The sequence below is a fragment of the Borostomias antarcticus genome (assembly GCF_949987555.1).
Source record: "Borostomias antarcticus genome assembly, chromosome: 18".
In the NCBI taxonomy this organism is placed as follows: domain Eukaryota; kingdom Metazoa; phylum Chordata; class Actinopteri; order Stomiiformes; family Stomiidae; genus Borostomias; species Borostomias antarcticus.
The window spans coordinates 15,012,022-15,028,403 of NC_140251.1; the positions used below are offsets into that span (position 1 = coordinate 15,012,022).

At 42.7% G+C, this 16,382-nt stretch overlaps 2 protein-coding genes across 2 annotated transcripts; both read right to left on the reverse strand.

Moving 5' to 3' along the window:
• Positions 1–1,249: 1,249 nt before the first annotated feature.
• On the reverse strand, positions 1,250–11,318 carry gxylt1a (glucoside xylosyltransferase 1a). Its single transcript, XM_084452907.1, has 7 exons — positions 11,085–11,318; positions 9,362–9,545; positions 8,268–8,399; positions 6,445–6,696; positions 5,947–6,070; positions 5,159–5,331; positions 1,250–3,286 (listed from the first exon to the last, which is right to left on the reverse strand). The coding sequence occupies exons 1-7, from the start codon at positions 11,279–11,281 to the stop codon at positions 3,125–3,127; spliced, it is 1,224 nt and encodes a 407-aa protein (XP_084309033.1). The 5' UTR covers positions 11,282–11,318; the 3' UTR covers positions 1,250–3,124.
• Positions 11,319–12,685: 1,367 nt separating this feature from the next.
• LOC311321171 (YY1-associated factor 2-like) lies at positions 12,686–15,218 on the reverse strand. Its single transcript, XM_084453104.1, has 4 exons — positions 15,096–15,218; positions 14,691–14,816; positions 13,823–13,975; positions 12,686–13,640 (listed from the first exon to the last, which is right to left on the reverse strand). Exons 1-4 carry the CDS (start codon positions 15,119–15,121, stop codon positions 13,400–13,402), a joined length of 546 nt encoding a protein of 181 aa, XP_084309230.1. The 5' UTR covers positions 15,122–15,218; the 3' UTR covers positions 12,686–13,399.
• Between the last annotated feature and the right edge of the window lie 1,164 nt (positions 15,219–16,382).

Consider the following 16,382-nt stretch of genomic DNA (forward strand, 5'->3'; position numbering starts at 1 on the left):
GTGAGGGTATTGAAAATGTCATTTTGATGCACTTACAGAGGAAAGATGGCCATACTTCTTCACATTCACTCCAACTTAGGACAGATGCTCATTAGTTGCTAGTTTCAAAACCACTGACATTCAGGGCCACAATATTGCCTAGCTATCCATTTCTTAGTCACCCCTTTACTCTCCTTGTGTTGGGCCATTTACCTCCCATCTACTTAATTTATGTCTAGGCTTTAGAGTGCTATTGAGCATCAGGGAAGCAAGCGGGCGATAACATTAATAATCCATTGGCAGTTCCAGTCAGACAGAAATGGAATGAGACCTCAATCATCATCTTACACCAGGGGGGGGGGGGGGGGGGGGGCACACCTGGCAGGAAAAACAGGCATTATCCTCTCTCACCAAAATAATTTTGCACATTAAACATCTGAACATCCATCTTATTAAAAGCCCTTAGCTTAAAGGTATTCATAAAATGAGTTTAGCTTTCCTTGGCAAATCTGTTATCACTGTATAGGAGAAATTAATTGACCTCTGGCATTCTCTGCGCAGGAGTTTTTTGTGTGTGCAGAACTGTAGAGTTGGGCCCCTCTTCCCCAGGGCTGGGGAGAATAGAGCTTCTCCAATAATGATCAGAGCTGTAGCTAATTCAGCAGTATGCTGGCCGTCTATAGGATTTATCCCTCGTAGTTGTAGTAGCGCCCCTGGGTTTGGCATACTGTAGCCAAACGGAAGCCCTTTTGTACTCCACCCTCTGGCTGAGCATAGATTTTAATACATTAGACTTACTTTCCATGAAGCCTGTTCTTTCAAAGTTTGCTCATAATGAGCATGGGCTTTAATAAACAATTCCACCCCATGGAAGTCATTTTCTCAGCTAGAGGTGTCTTGTTGTCTGTCTTGCTGAAGTGAGCAACATGTAGGTTAGATATATAATATGCATTATACTAGTTTGTGGACACATTCCTGTCATGTTTTGTCAGTGTACACACAGCTGACTAGAGACCATGCAATCCTAGTGACAATGAGTCAAAGTTCAGTTCTGTACTTCAAAAGAAAGCATCCAAACGGAAGCCCATAACTATGTTAATGAACCATTCTTGATTCTAGCTATATTGTATATTATTAGACAAATCAACAAGACTGCAGCCAACATGAAATTGAAATCCAACATGAAGACTTCTTCAAATGGACATGATAAATGAATAAAATATTTATTTGCCATAGATTTGATACATTGCAACTCAACATTCACATTTTTTCACGTTTGCTTGTCCATTAAAATAGTTGGAACTGGAAACATCAAATATTAATTAGGACTACGCTATCCTTGATTTCCTCAATCAATAGTGCAAAATCTGTTGGGTTATTTGGCATTAACTAGATTGTTAAAACGAGAAACACAAATTACTACATTACTTCTAAGATTGGGCTGGTTAAATTCGAAACATTGGAAATTCCAGTTATTTTAACCATTTTCACATTGGTATGTCAAAGTAAAAAATAAGACAATCCGGTAACACTTTAGAATACCCCTTGTTAATAAACCATTCATAAAGCATTCGTTCATAGTCTGTTCAACATTTACAAATCATGATTACATTTATAAACATTAGTAAGCTATTTATAAATGAGTAGTTATGTATTTATAAACATGTATAGTTTAAATTATAAATGTGTATAATGTCTGCTTTAGATCAATCCTTGCAAAACACTTTACTAATGATTAATACATGTTTTTAAAGACCTGTATGAAGCATCATCCGAGGTATTACTAAATGTGCTAACATTTATTAATTCACAATACATTGTTATTTATAATGACTCATAAATGGTGAGCAGACCAATATCACATACCTTATAAATTATCTTATAAACCATTAGAATTTCATTTTAAACATGTTTATAAATAGCTTAATAATGTTTATAACTGTCAATGATTTGTAAATGTTGAATAGACTATGAACAGATGCTTCATAAATGGTTTATTAAGAAGGGTAATTCTAAAGCGTTACCGTAGATGACCCTACAGTAGATACAGCTTAAGACTGGGGTTGACTTCACAAAATAAGCAATCCCATGTACACTTGGAAAATCTGATGATGATTGAAGTGAAGTTGCTCCACCACCAATACTGATATTTCCAGATTATGGTCTTTTCTATGTATTATTACTATTATTTTCATTATATTAAGTGTTCATGGAGCAGTTATATTGCAGTATTCTTGGAGTGGTTGTATCGTACCTTAAAGTCAGGTGTAGTCATGCTGTACAAAAGAATGTACAGACTGAACATGCACTGTAAATGCTTTATAAAAATAAAATAAAAAAATAAAAAAATGTATATAGTTGTAAAAATGTATTATTTTGATCATGGAGGGTGTACTAAGAACACTGTTAGGCCATGTTCAGACTGGATCCAAGAGCGTTGTGAAGCGTCCAAACTCAGGCGAGCAGGAGCCTGGCTGTTCACACCAGAAGCTCATTTCTCCCTGCTCCTCTGCACTTTCATCAAACACGTTTGCTCGCACCTCGCAAAAAACTAGACCAGACGCCGATTCTGGCGCTGTAGGGCGCGAGCCGGCTGCAGAACTCCGCAATGCGACGAGGCCGGTGTTAAGAGTTGCATTGGTTAACACGGGCGCCAAAAGGAATCTGCCTGCGCTTCGCTGCGCTGTGGCGTCCAGTCTGAACCTGCCGTTAGAGATGTCCTCTTTCTTTAATACCCCAGGAGACGCGCACATACTGATTGTCAGGCGTTCTCACCACCAGTTCAGGACTTTGCAACCTGATTGTCATGTCTGCCATTGGCATGAGACAGAAATATCTAAATCTCTACAAGGCAAAGTGATTTAAGTGCTTCTCATTTCAAGACGGCATTTGTGACCTGATTTTGTGCTCATGGGACGGATTCTGGTGATCACACGTTCAACACGGAAGTATTCTTTGTGTTACATAGAACATCTTCCCCTTGACACTTCCATTTCAACAGTCTTGCATATGTAAACAGGTGACTGTTCAGTGGACATGAGCAGTCTTAATTAAGTTCATCCTCACAGTAGAATATCCTTAATTCAAAGAGATTGTTGTCTCTTTAGGCTGGGCGGTTGAGTATGATAGTAGTGTGCCACACAATTCATCTTCCCTGTGTGGTTCCCTGTTGAATGGTTCCGATAGTCTCCTGTAGCCTCTTTGTAAACAGGTGGCTGGCTCTTCCACAGTAGGTGTGTGTGGTGGCCTGTAACTTGGTCTCTAGGGGGCGCAGTAGAGCGTCCACCATGTTCTCTCCAAATGGATACTGACAAAAAGAAGCACATTTGTCAATGTCATTTCAGAACAACATTTCCTCATTTCATTCAGGTCAGCGAATTCTGACAATGCTTGGCTAATGGATGCAGAAATTAATCACAATTATCACTGGGCTTGGTAAAGCATTACATAGCTACTGAAGCAACGTGCTCAAAAATATGTTTGATGGTTGTATGCTTTTGTAATGTAAATGCAAGGGATAAAAAAAAACACTCAAATGCCCGTCAATATAAGTCTGGTCTCTCATACACCACACACACACTGGCTCCACAATCCTCTTCATGAATAAGAAATTATGCTTCTTTACATTCCGTGAGTGCGCCTCACTTTTACAGCCGTCACAGTAAATAAGCGGAAATGCCTTTTTTACGAGGTCTCATTTGACTCTAGTTTGGCCTAGCATTAGGTCACTCAAAGCACGTGTGCTTTATTAGTGCTCATACACAACAGCAGGCTATAAAGCCCCATTAACAGTCTTTCTATCGATTTTATGTGGATAGTGGTGGTGCGTTGTCCACATCACATCACTGTGTCTCAACGTGGCATCAGCACTAAAGATTTTACTACTCTTCTGTGGGTCTGGCTCAGTAATGGCGAGGAGCTTTACTGCCAGCGTCTCTGCAGGCTGGGGTAGGCCATGTCTGGGGAGCCTCAATGAGGAGCTCTTTGTGTGCTGAAAATCAGAGGTTTACCAGAAATGCCTTCTCTGGGTTCCAAGCCTGGTGTCCTCAAAGGACTGGGAGGGGGTGGAGGGGGTGGAGGGGGAGGCTGAGAGCGTTGCAGTTTGCCCCTTGGTACCGGGAGGAACTTCCACCAAATATGAAATATGAACTCAAGACTGCAGCAAGCTTTCTTTCAGCATGACCCAGCTTTCAACAGAGCTAGTGAACAAAGTTCTCTAGCCTCCACATCTATTTCCATTGCCTACTCTATGTCTTTTTCATAAAGGCTAGCTCTAAACACATCTATTGACTTGAGTTGCCCTATTTGTACCCAGAACACGTTCGCCAATCACCAGCCCACATCCCTCCAATGACACTGCGTGAGCAGACAATAGGGCACAATGCGTCTGCACGTAGCACGCGCGTGTGTGTACTGCAGTGTGTGTGCTGTCTGAGAGACCACGCCGTAATGAAGCCAGCTCGATTACTTAATGGCCGAGAACACTGCCCACACCGACAGCTCGACGCGGCTGGTCTGGGGGCCCGTGGCGGTAATGGATGGAGATCAGCTAATGAAGCACCCCCCCCCCCCACCCACCCACCCTCCCTTGATGCTACGGACTCCTCGCCTGTCGACAGGCGGAAATCAAGCAGAGCAGATGGGAAGCGGAGGAGGGCGCTCCCCCAGGTGACAGGCGGGTTTCGTCCCCGTTGACAGATGGGGACGAGCCGCGGAACGGCAGCTCTAAAGATCGGGGCATTAGGAGCAGCGACTGCCGTACTGGACTTCAGGGCAGTGGGGATTAGTGGTCTTTGGGAGAGCTCAGGCCGAATGACAGAAAAGTTAAAGGGACTATTGATTCTGCGCTCTCCGCTGGATGGACGGAAGTCTCCCTAATAGAAAAGCAATGGCCAGGAGTGCCCTGATGGTATAATTGAGCGATTGTTGGCTACATAGGCTGTTTAATCACAACAATAGCAAAGGAGAACAAGGAGGGGATGTAATTACAGAATAGGTGGCAGACTTTTCCTAGCCACAGGATTAGTCTGGTCTGTCTATGGGCCGAGCCCGAAAGACACTTCAGGCTCCAGTTCCACACCTGACCTTTACTTCCCCCAAAAATATACAGCATTTGAATAACGTTATCCTTTCAGAGAAAAAAAAGAGAGAGAAAAAAAAAAAAAGATGACTACAGCACCTTTTGGATGACTTCATAGATGGCTCGAAACGCTGGCTGCTTGTCGTCATGGTAAACACCCCTGTTGCCGTGGAGAATGAAGACGCCCTCTTGCTCGGCTTGGCGACAGTTGCTCCCGTAGATGCAGTGGTCTGGTCGGTAGTTCCACTGGCATGGAAACACATACAGGCTTTCTGCATTGGGACACAGCATTAGAAGAGAGTTAAATGGTAAATGGACTGCACTTATATAGCGCTTTTCCACCTTAGCGGCACTCAAAGCGCTTTACAATGGCCTCTCATTCACCCATTCACACACACATTCACACACCAATGGCGGCAGCTGTCATGCAAGGTGCTAACCTGCTCATTGGGAGCAATTTGGGGTTAGGTGTCTTGCTCAAGGACACTTTGACATGTGGATAGTCGGCGCTGGGATTCAAACCACTGACCCTTTGATCATTGAACGACCCGCTCTACCAACTGAGCTACAGCCGCCCCTGTAAGCTAGGTCTTAGCTCCGTCATTAGGGAGTCATATTATATAAAATAGGCTTATTCTACACTTTGTTGAGGATGTGACGGGCTAGGACGGCCAAATGTGCTGCCAGGTCTTCATACATATAAACACCCTTAGGTAGGGTGGGGTAAACACCAATACTTAGTTGAGATATTCACAGGAGGGATTAATATCTCAATGGATCGATGGGATTTAATTAAGAGGTACAGATCAAGATACTTCTTCTGAGTCAAGGAGCAAGAACCTCATCACTAATCCTGTCGTGATCAAACCGTATCTGGAGATACAAACCTGAGTTGTGGTGGAAGATGATGTTGAGGAGGTCCTGGTCGCCCCAGGTGATGTTGAGCTTATATTTCTGCAGTAATGGCATCAGTAACTCTTCCCATTTAAGTGAAACTGTTGTCATATCATTCTGTGAAGATACAATTGCCAGAAGGAAACTTAAGCAAACTGAGTAAAGATCAAAACCACACTGATTCATCAAGGTTTGTGTTTGAAACAAATCGTTCATTATGCAGTCGCTAGTGAGCCAAACAAATGACAACAGTGACCTCCTCTGGTCAACACTGGTGGTACATGTCATTCTCATTTTAAACACAAACTGCGTTTACAAATCAACCACAAGTGAGCATGTGCACACACGCACACGCACGCACACACGCGCCCACACACGCACGCACGCACACGCACGCACACGCGCGCACACACACGCACGCACGCACACGCGCACACACACACACACGCGCATACACACGCACACGCACACGCACACGCACACACTACTACCTTGAAACGTTTTCCTCTGATACGAGACATGTTCATTAGCATGACCCCAGAGTTGACCCCAGTCTTTCCGTAGTAGGGGTGTCGGGCGAAGCGGTTGTACCAGGCGATGCGAGGCTCCTCGTGCTCAGGGGCCATGGCTGCTATGTGGCTGGAGTTGAAGAGGCTGAGGAACGACCAAATCTCCTCCACCGGCTGCAGGAACAAGATGTCTGTGTCCACGTAGAGCAGCGAGTCCACCTCCTTTAAGATCAGCTGAACAGCAGCAAAGAGAGTAGGACATAATAGAAGACTGACATTGCTGTTATTTGTCTCCTACCTTTCAAGAACCCTTCAAAACATGGTCTGAACTGTCTCAGATATATATAGCCAGTCTTATCAAACCCTGAGTGTGATGCAGCATTCCACTTGCCTCAGGAACTCAACCTCATTCCACCCCCGACTTCAAGATGGCTACGTTCCATTTGGCTCGAAGTCACAGGATACTACTCGCAGTTTTGACTGGTATGCCCCTCATGACTTGTTTTCTCGGCTAGTGAACTCGTACCATTCGCCGCTACCCCCAGTTAGCTCTGGAAGTCATGGACAAGATGGCAGCTCCCTGGGTAACTAAGTGAAACTATAGTAATACTGTTTTATTTGCATTTCTGTCTTATTTGTGTCTCATTAAATCAGTCGTACACACAGTATTCCCCAACTGTTATCTGAGGACATGTTCGCAACCTCTTTTGTATGTGTAAAATACCGCGTAGTGCGTTGTTATCTACTGGTTTGGCAAACAAAGCTAGCTAACGCCCATCAGCCATGACCTTGTGGGGGACGTCGTTCTCCGTCTCTCCCACCTCACTACCTCCCAGACAAATGGAATGCAGCATAATACTGTTTATTACCACTTCTGTCTTAAAGGATAAGGACACTGAATTTCATGTTTAGTCCTATTCCTGGCTTCCCTGGCATGTATCTGACTAGTACAGGTTAAAATATTTCTGTTTTGTGCAGTACAGTTTTGTGTTACAGTCGTCCTGTAAACACCATAGGTCCTTTCGCCTTCAAGCTGTAAACATCTGCGAAATTCATCCGCAATCCGAATTTCGCGGAGGTTTACAGCGTGAAGGGATGGCTGTTGTATGTTCGGTGAAATTAGTACTGTTTACAAGTTACTGTTGTTTCGAAATGCAGAGGCGAAAGGACCTATGGTGTTTTCAGGACGACTTCAGAGCTTGGTAAGCATAAACCATGTAATTCCTGAACTTCAAATCCACGTATATCATACTTTTTATTAGAGTTTTTCGATTGTGACCATAGCTAGCAACGAGCCAGGGCGCGCGCTGACGTTATTGACACAGAACTCTGTACTGCACAAAACAGAAATATTTTAACCTGTACTAGTCAGATACATGCCAGGGAAGCCAGGAATAGGGCTAAACATGAAATTCAGTGTCCTTATCCTTTAATGGTGTCTCATTAAATCAGTCATACTCAGTACTGTCCAACTTCTATCTGTGGGTATGTGGTGTTTGTATGTGCAAAATACCACGTAGTGCATTGTTATCAACGGGTAATGCTAACAATGGCTAACTTGGCTAGAACTGCTAACAAAGATGAATGAATGAATGAATGAATGAATGAATGAATGAATGAATGAATGAATGAATGAATGAATGAATGAATGATCAGGATAAAGTGGGGTTTTCGACTTGTAATTGGAACGCGGTCAACTTAGGAGTGACATCACTCCCAGCTCCGAATTCTGACTTCCGAGGCAACTGGAACGCAGCATAAAACAGACTATGAGGATGGAAAGAGGTAGTTGAGAAGAGACCCACCGGTAGGAAGAGCCTCTGAGAGGCACACGGTTTGAACAGCTTCTTCCACTCCTTGGCGTTCTCAGCAGGGAAGGTGATGGGGTACGTAGTGAAGTTGAACCGGCTCTGGATGACACTGGGCCAGGAAAGTAGCTGAGGGGGAAAAAAACAACATAAGGCATGAACAGGTCTACTTACAGCACAGTCTTACAAAGTCTCGTTGAATCAGAGACCTTCTTTGTCCTGTCCACACCTCTTAAGTAGCCTACAATCACTAGCCAGGCCCTGAGACACAGAAAGGCAGCCTCAAACCTACCTGTGAATCCTCTGTATACATAGGTGTATTTTCTGCTATGCACTGTATATATATCAAGTAGTGTACAGAAGCTGGTTACCCTGAAACAGGCTTGTTCTGTTCTGACATCTGTGTTGCTTCAATGGCTCAGTGTGCTACTAACCGTTTTCTGCCTCCCCTAGTGCCTCTCTCTCTCTCTCTCCCTCCTATCTTCTAACCAGGTCCAGTGGATGCCCCACTGTTGCCCGCAAACCACCCTGAGTTCGATTGATACCCCCGTGTCAGCTGTGGATGTCCAGTGGATGCCCCACTGTCACCAGCAGACCTCCCTGAGTCTGATAGATATCCCTGTGTCTGCTGTGGATGTCGTAGCCTTTAGTTAACATACACACACATACACACAGACACACACCAGCCCACTTCCGGCTTTAGGCCTGGGCCATAGCAAACACACACCAGTATTCACCATGTCTCTCCTATGATGCTTGTTTAGCCTCTCTTACTCTGAAATGTAATTTAATGTAATATATTGCTTTATAAATGTTCTTAGCCGGTAGACAAACATACTCCAGGAGCTTGCTCGATCGCCTTGTTGAGAGGGGTCAGGGAAGAATTTTTACAGCTCACTTATCTGGCCCCCGGGTGATTACTGTTTTTTTGCTTCCCTCTGGAATATGTAGGGGTGGGACGTATGCCCACCTCCCTTGTTCTCTGTAAAGCGCATTGTGTTGCCTCTGGGTATGAAATGCCCTATACAAATAAAGCTTTGATTGATTGATTGATTGATTAAGTGTTTGCTCATTCTGCTGCCTAGACTCACTGCATCTTTGAAGCTGTCGTGCAAGTGGTCCTCAGCGAAGATGTGGAAATGCAGCGGTTTGTTGCTGAACAGGATGGCAGACTTGAGCATGGTGAGGGTCTCCTCCAGTCTGGGACCACAGGCCACCACAGCCAGGTGCATCTTCTCATCTTCCCTGGCCCTGGCACCAGCACCTGGCATCTCCCTGAGTAAGGGGAAGGACCACAGCATGATTAACCCAACAGCTAAGGTTCCCTATATCTGTGTCACAGCAGTGAAGAGAAGGGGAGGAGGGGACACTGGTGGGGAGGAGGAGGAGAATATTCCAGTAGGTTCAGGTGTCTGGAATTCAGCTCTAGGGGGGTTGAACAACGTCACGGCACACAGGGGGGGGGGGGGGAGAAACAATGAAAGACAGGCTGGATCCTCAATCTAAAAGCTAGATGAAAGACTTGAGCAAGTTGAAAGACATGAGAAACAATTAGGCTTAGACATAGAGGCCAATGTGGCCCACTGGGGTTTCCCCAGCCAAGCATACCTAGGAGGTGATTCCATAAAGCAGTTCACGCCACAAACATCAGGAGGCAGTCTCCAATAGGGATTCCAGTAAGACACTGACATTGACTTACACCTGACAGAACAAAAAGAAAATACCTTTTGGATTCTTCTAATGACATTGCTTTCTGGGAACTGTGGTTATAGCTAGCTACACTTCACATGTATGTAAGCCAGACAGTCACCTCTCCAGTGTGCTTCTAAGCCCAACTTTAGTTAAAGGTACCCAATGTAGTTTTTGACCACTAGTATGCGCTCTAGAGCAAATTTGAGAAGGTGGTCCCCGAAAATCGTGTACTACGTCATTGAGTCAATACACGGAGCACATAATAGTGACGTTTCACACGTCTTTGTTGTTTTCAAAACATTAGCGAAATATCATTTTGCGAAGAAATTACAAGGTAGGATAGACATTCAAGTGATTCAACATGTTTATTAGACTACAACCATATAGTAGAACCATATAATCGAGGAATTTCGAAAATAAACAAAGAACTGATTGTTTTGATTCACGTTTCGTTGGGTACCTTTAACGTTAGAGATAAAGTAAAGACATTCAAAGCGTCTTACATACACAAGATCACTTTTGATGCACAGCTACTCAAAACACCTGTAGCTGAGTAGCTATAGCACTAGCAGGCTGGCAAATGTTGTGACTGTTGTGGTGCCACTGATAAATCAGTCCGTGTTGATCAGGAACGTCTCCACCTCAAACTAACTACCCACTGAGCAAAGACACGTCTATAAGACGTCTTTTAAACGTGCTTTTTGTCTTTTTCGGACGTCCAAAGACATCCAATTAGGAGCCAGAATGAATGTTTATTTTAGTCGTTCAGATATTGAACCCGTTCTGCACGTCCACAGACGTCTTAGAGGGTCCAAGCCAGACGTGTGAATATTGAGGGGTCCAGCAGACGAACACACGGGGTTCTGGACTGACGGACGTTATTAAGACCTGATCTGAACGTCTCCCTGACGTAGAGAGTATAAGAGAGCTAATGTTCACTTTGCTATAGCGTATCTCCCGTAACGTGACAGTAAACATGTCTGATGTTTTTGCTCTGTCCTTATCTTGTATGTTTCTATATGTGTATTGTTGTCTTGTGTTGTTTTTATGGCTGTTTTATGAGCTACGTGGCATTTTAATTTCATAAAGTGAATCAAATTAAATCAAATTAAATCAAAGTACCTGTCATGTCGGCCTGCCCCTCCTCCCTCTTTCCTGAGGACGTCCCCGATGGCGTGACTCCTTCTGGAGCTCCTCACCCCCATGTCTGCCCATCCGTCCGGCTGCTCTAGAGAAGAGGCCAGCTGGTTAAACACATAAAGCACTGAGAAGAAAGCGAAGGCCATGCACAGCAGGAGAGCATGGAGATAGCATCGCATCTTGCGACCCGAGTTTTGTGGTTAATGTTATGGATTCATCCCGTCGGTCTGGTGTTGTGCTAGCTATGCTAGCAGGAGCACTAGCGTTGTTTATGGTGCGTTCGTTTATAAGTGGGAGGTGCAAATTGCGATTTGCTACTAGGATTAAATAAAACACCGCATGAACTCGCACTTCCTCGTCGCAAATTCGGATATGTTTCTCAGCCCCCAGTTGCTCGAATGCACTAGATATAACTAGGTGACTGTGATATAATGGTATATAGATATAACTAGGTAACTGTGATATAATGGTATATAGATATAACTAGGTAACTGTGATATAATGGTATATAGATATAACTAGGGAACTGTGATATAATGGTATATAGATATAACTAGGTAACTGTGATATAATGGTATATAGATATAACTAGGTAACTGTGATATATAGATATAACTAGGTAACTGTGATATAATGGTATATAGATATAACTAGGTAACTGTGATATAATGGTATATAGATATAACTAGGTCACTGTGATATAATGGTATATAGATATAACTAGGTAACTGTGATATAATGGTATATAGATATAACTAGGTAACTGTGATATAATGGTATATAGATATAACTAGGTAACTGTGATATAATGGTATATAGATATAACTAGGTAACTGTGATATAATGGTATATAGATATAACTAGGTAACTGTGATATAATGGTATATAGCTCGAATGCACACAGGTCGGTAGGTATTTTGCCACCTCCGACCACAAACGAACGCACCATTCCAGTCTGTTTCAGGTCCACATCCCCCTGAGCCTGGAAGGCCATGTGAGCTCACGTGATCAGGATGGCGACGCTATGCTAGGTGCGCACGTCTTGTGACCCGGGGACAGCTGAATGTTACCCGGTGAGCGGGGTTTACAAATATTTTTCTTGATTACTTAATTCAAACAATACACATAATCAGTGACATCAATTGTAATTCGCATTAAAATACATGACTAGATATTCCCTTTACCGTGGCTTTTGATTCCCCATCATTTTGCTTGGTCAATACACTGCTTTCCTTTTCCAATATTCTGTTGCTGTAATAAAGCTTACAGCACCAATTATCTGTAAGCCCAAAAGTCTTTCTATCTGCAGGGTTCAGTAGGCACACTAAAATGATTAACATTTATCAACTTCGTCAAAGTACTGTATCAGATTTGAAAAGAGCTGAGAGCAGATATACCTTCAAAGAGGTAATCAGTTGGAATTAAGAGTTGGTATAATAAATAAATGCACAGCAAAGAATGGAGGGCTGAAATGTAATATAAAATGTTACCACTGATAAATCTATCACTTTTGTTTTATTTCATACTATCTTACAATATAAACCACTGTTCATAGCATGCTTGACTCTACAAAGGGGAGGAGAAGCAGAATAATCCTTACAATATTTCTTTCATACTCTTTATGCAAACTTAGTACAGTAACATTAGTTGAGATGATTCTCATCCAGATTAAACAAAATGGCTGGATATAACCATAAACATATAAACAGGTATATGATTCAGTAAATTGTTGGCCAGACTGGAAATAATGCTAAAGCAACATTCTCATGAACACACATACCAGACACACATACCAGATGCCATCAAGTGCAAACTGCATCAAGTCTGCTGCTAACAAAAATTCAACATCAATCTACAATTACGAGATGACCGCTTCACATTTTCTTTCATAATGTGCATTCATCCTCTGTAGCTAGCACTGGTGTGCAGTAGTCCACATAAGAAAGTGATAGGAACCAGCAACTAAGTGTGTGATGACAACACTGAATGTGTTGTTAGAAATGCTGCCACAACAGATGGCACTGTTCAGCTGGACGTCCAGAGGTCCTCATGACTGTCAAGTCTTTTCAGTTCACTCATCGTGATAGATCGGCTGCTTTGCTGTTGATGTGGTAGAGTACATCTTCCCAGCAGCAAATTCAACTTTCTCGCTCATCACTGGGAAATGCAGTCTAGCATCCAACCCAATTAGAACTGGTGGTATTAATATTGGCAAAAAGTTTCACAACATGTGCATGTTGACAAATGACTGACTGGGTGGGTGTGGCCTAATGCTTCAGAGAGGGCGGGGAGGGGGGTTAGTGAGTCTCTCCGTTGACAGGGGAAGCTTCTCCACGGGGCGAGGACGACCTGGACACCCCTCTTTCAGTGTTGTCAGAGCTGGAGCCACTGTGACTGTGCTGGTCTACTGAGGCAGTGCTGGATGGAGTGGAGGTGGGTTTGGGTTTCTCCTTAAAGTCTGTGATTATGACGGTCAGGTCTCCCACAGTGACCTCCAGGTGCTGCGCACTGCTCCTGTCCACGTTTTTTAACCTGGGCCTGAGAGGAAGATCAAAGAGTAATCATGTTAGTTGGTGTCCAGGAGAAATTGAGAGTGGAGAAAGTGTATCGTACCAAATAGTAAAGCATGACTATAGTTGGATTGGTCAATTTCATTATGAATATATGCAGCATCATTATCAATGCAAAGTTCTCATTGTATATAAGGGTAAACACAATACCTCAACTTCTTGTGGTTGTTCTTTTTCAGTGTTGGTTCCTTGTCACTCTTCTCTTTCTCTGATTTCTCTCTCTTTTCTTTTTTGGGTTGTGTTGGGGATGCAAACTGCTGAGTGACTTGCTGTGAGACCAGCTGAGAAACAGGACGAGGTTTTCTGAAAGACAGAGATGATATTAACGACATGTCCTAATTAAAAGCTCCCCATGCCCTTCTGGTAGCCCATGGGTTAATAGCGTTGGGCAGAAAATATCAGTCATTCATTTTTGAGAATGCAAATGTATATATTAAAGAATCAGTTAACATTCAAGTCAAGGGAAAATAATAAGCACCTCACGTGGTTTGAAAGGCCGTATCTCATTTAAATGGCCAATGAAGTCAACACTTGCAATTTGGGGTTCATGGCTTTTGCATCATTCCACAAGTAAAACATCGATCAACCACAAAGAGTCAAGATCTGATTTGAAAACGCATGCCTTGTGTGCACGACTCCCCGTCAGAGACCGGCATTTCCGTTAGTCCTACCCCTGTAGTAGCCTACTGGTAGTCCTACCCCTGTAGTAGCCTACTGGTAGTCCTACCCCTGTAGTAGCCTACTGGTAGTCCTACCCCTGTAGTAGCCTACTGGTAGTCCTACCCCTGTAGTAGCCTACTGGTAGTCCTACCCCTGTAGTAGCTTACTGGTAGTCCTACCCCTGTAGTAGCCTACTGGTAGTCCTACCCCTGTAGTAGCCTACTGGAAGCAGCAAAATGTCCCCAATGTAGGCTATTATCTGATCAAGGGCAAAATCCCCGCAATAAAACCCCTAAAATACTGCTCTGCAATCTGCACTCCAATGGTCCCGTCAAACTGGAGTTGATGTGACCCTTACCGAGTTGACGTTCCCTTTCTGACGTCGCACATCATGCACTTAAACGCCTCTGCGCTGTTCCTGTATGTGCAGACGCTGCAGTCCCAGTACCCATCCTCGGGACAGGGCTTGGGCTGCCGCTTCGGCCTTCAGATGAAACACACACACATACTGGATGCTTTAGACGGGACATTTCAGGGAATAAACACATGCTTTCTAGAAAGCATCACAAAATATGCGAATCTAACCTGAATCGCAGTCAGATTTACGAGGTAAAAGATATTGTAGGATATTTGTCACAGCGGCCCCATAAGGCAAGCTAGTCCGCCATGAACGCTAGCTCCCTACTGCATCCATTTGTATGCGCTCAAATGATTGCAGATGTATGTTTTCAGTCGCCCTTGGAAGATTAGACATTAAATTTACCTTGTGGGGCTCTTCTTGTCACCCATTTTAGGAGATCTGATCTTTGTTTGAGTTCAATGCTGGTTATTTAAACGTGGAATGGTCAAGTAGCTCAGCTGCCTTCAGCTGTCGTGGAAACTCCAGTCGAAGGATGATCACGTGGTGTCGTCTATCCAATCAATTGAAATCCAATGACAACAGAGAACATCCAAAACATGCATTTCAGAGAATAGCCTGTAATATTTTGGCATAACGAAATGCAAAAAAATTATCACTAGACTAAGTTAGCATAACCAATTTTATATTATTTTTTCATATATCCATGCCGTGATCCTGCAAAACATATGCGAGGTCGAGGTTTTCAGGAGAGATGTGCAGCAAACACAGAAAAATAGTTTACATAAACCATTTATATAGCCTAAATTAGTCAGAATAAAATCACAAAATATCCATAAAAATCAAATAAATGTAACTTAAATTAAAGAATAACAAGCTATCAAAGACATTACATTAGTCCGAATATTTTCTAATAGCCTACATAGAGATCTTTGGCACATTGGATTTCATATAATTTCTAGGACTTCACATAGGCTACAGGTGAGTTTCATTGTAGTAGCAAGTGAAGATGGGTGGGATCTTTATAAATGTAGCTTTATGAATAAAGAATTTGGCTAAATTAGTAACACATTTAACAATATAAGTCCAATTTTGTCTTCTAATAAAACACCCAAAACTAGGTATTGCGATCTAAAACAGGCATTTCTATGATTTTCCTATTTAACCATTCCTGTTGTTTCAATACCATAATTACAGCAAACACACTTACTGTCAAAACCAAATAATCTCAAAAAACCAATGGAATAGTAGATCATTCATTACTTTGTAATTTTTTTGTTTTTTGTTTTGGGTGGACTTGGATATTTGAAGAAATATGTTCTCAATTTAGATACTGCTGGTTGGTAAAAAAAAAAAAATATATATATATAAAAAAAAATATATATATATAAAATATATATATAAAAAAAAATATATAGGCCTATATAAATATAAAAAAATATATATATATTATATATCATCCACTGTCTCACAGCTCGCGTCATACACATACGCAGGGTACTCCAGAAAATGATCAACAGTGGCCAATATTATCCTGAGATTGTAGGCTGTATAATTTAGTTTAGACACATTTATTTGAACAATGCACCGGTATCTCGCGGGACTACCCGGGTGACCTAAACGAAGTGCCCTATATTGTTTTGACTGGTATGCCCGTGTGTGTGGTTAGTACACGTAATAGCAGGTAGCCAA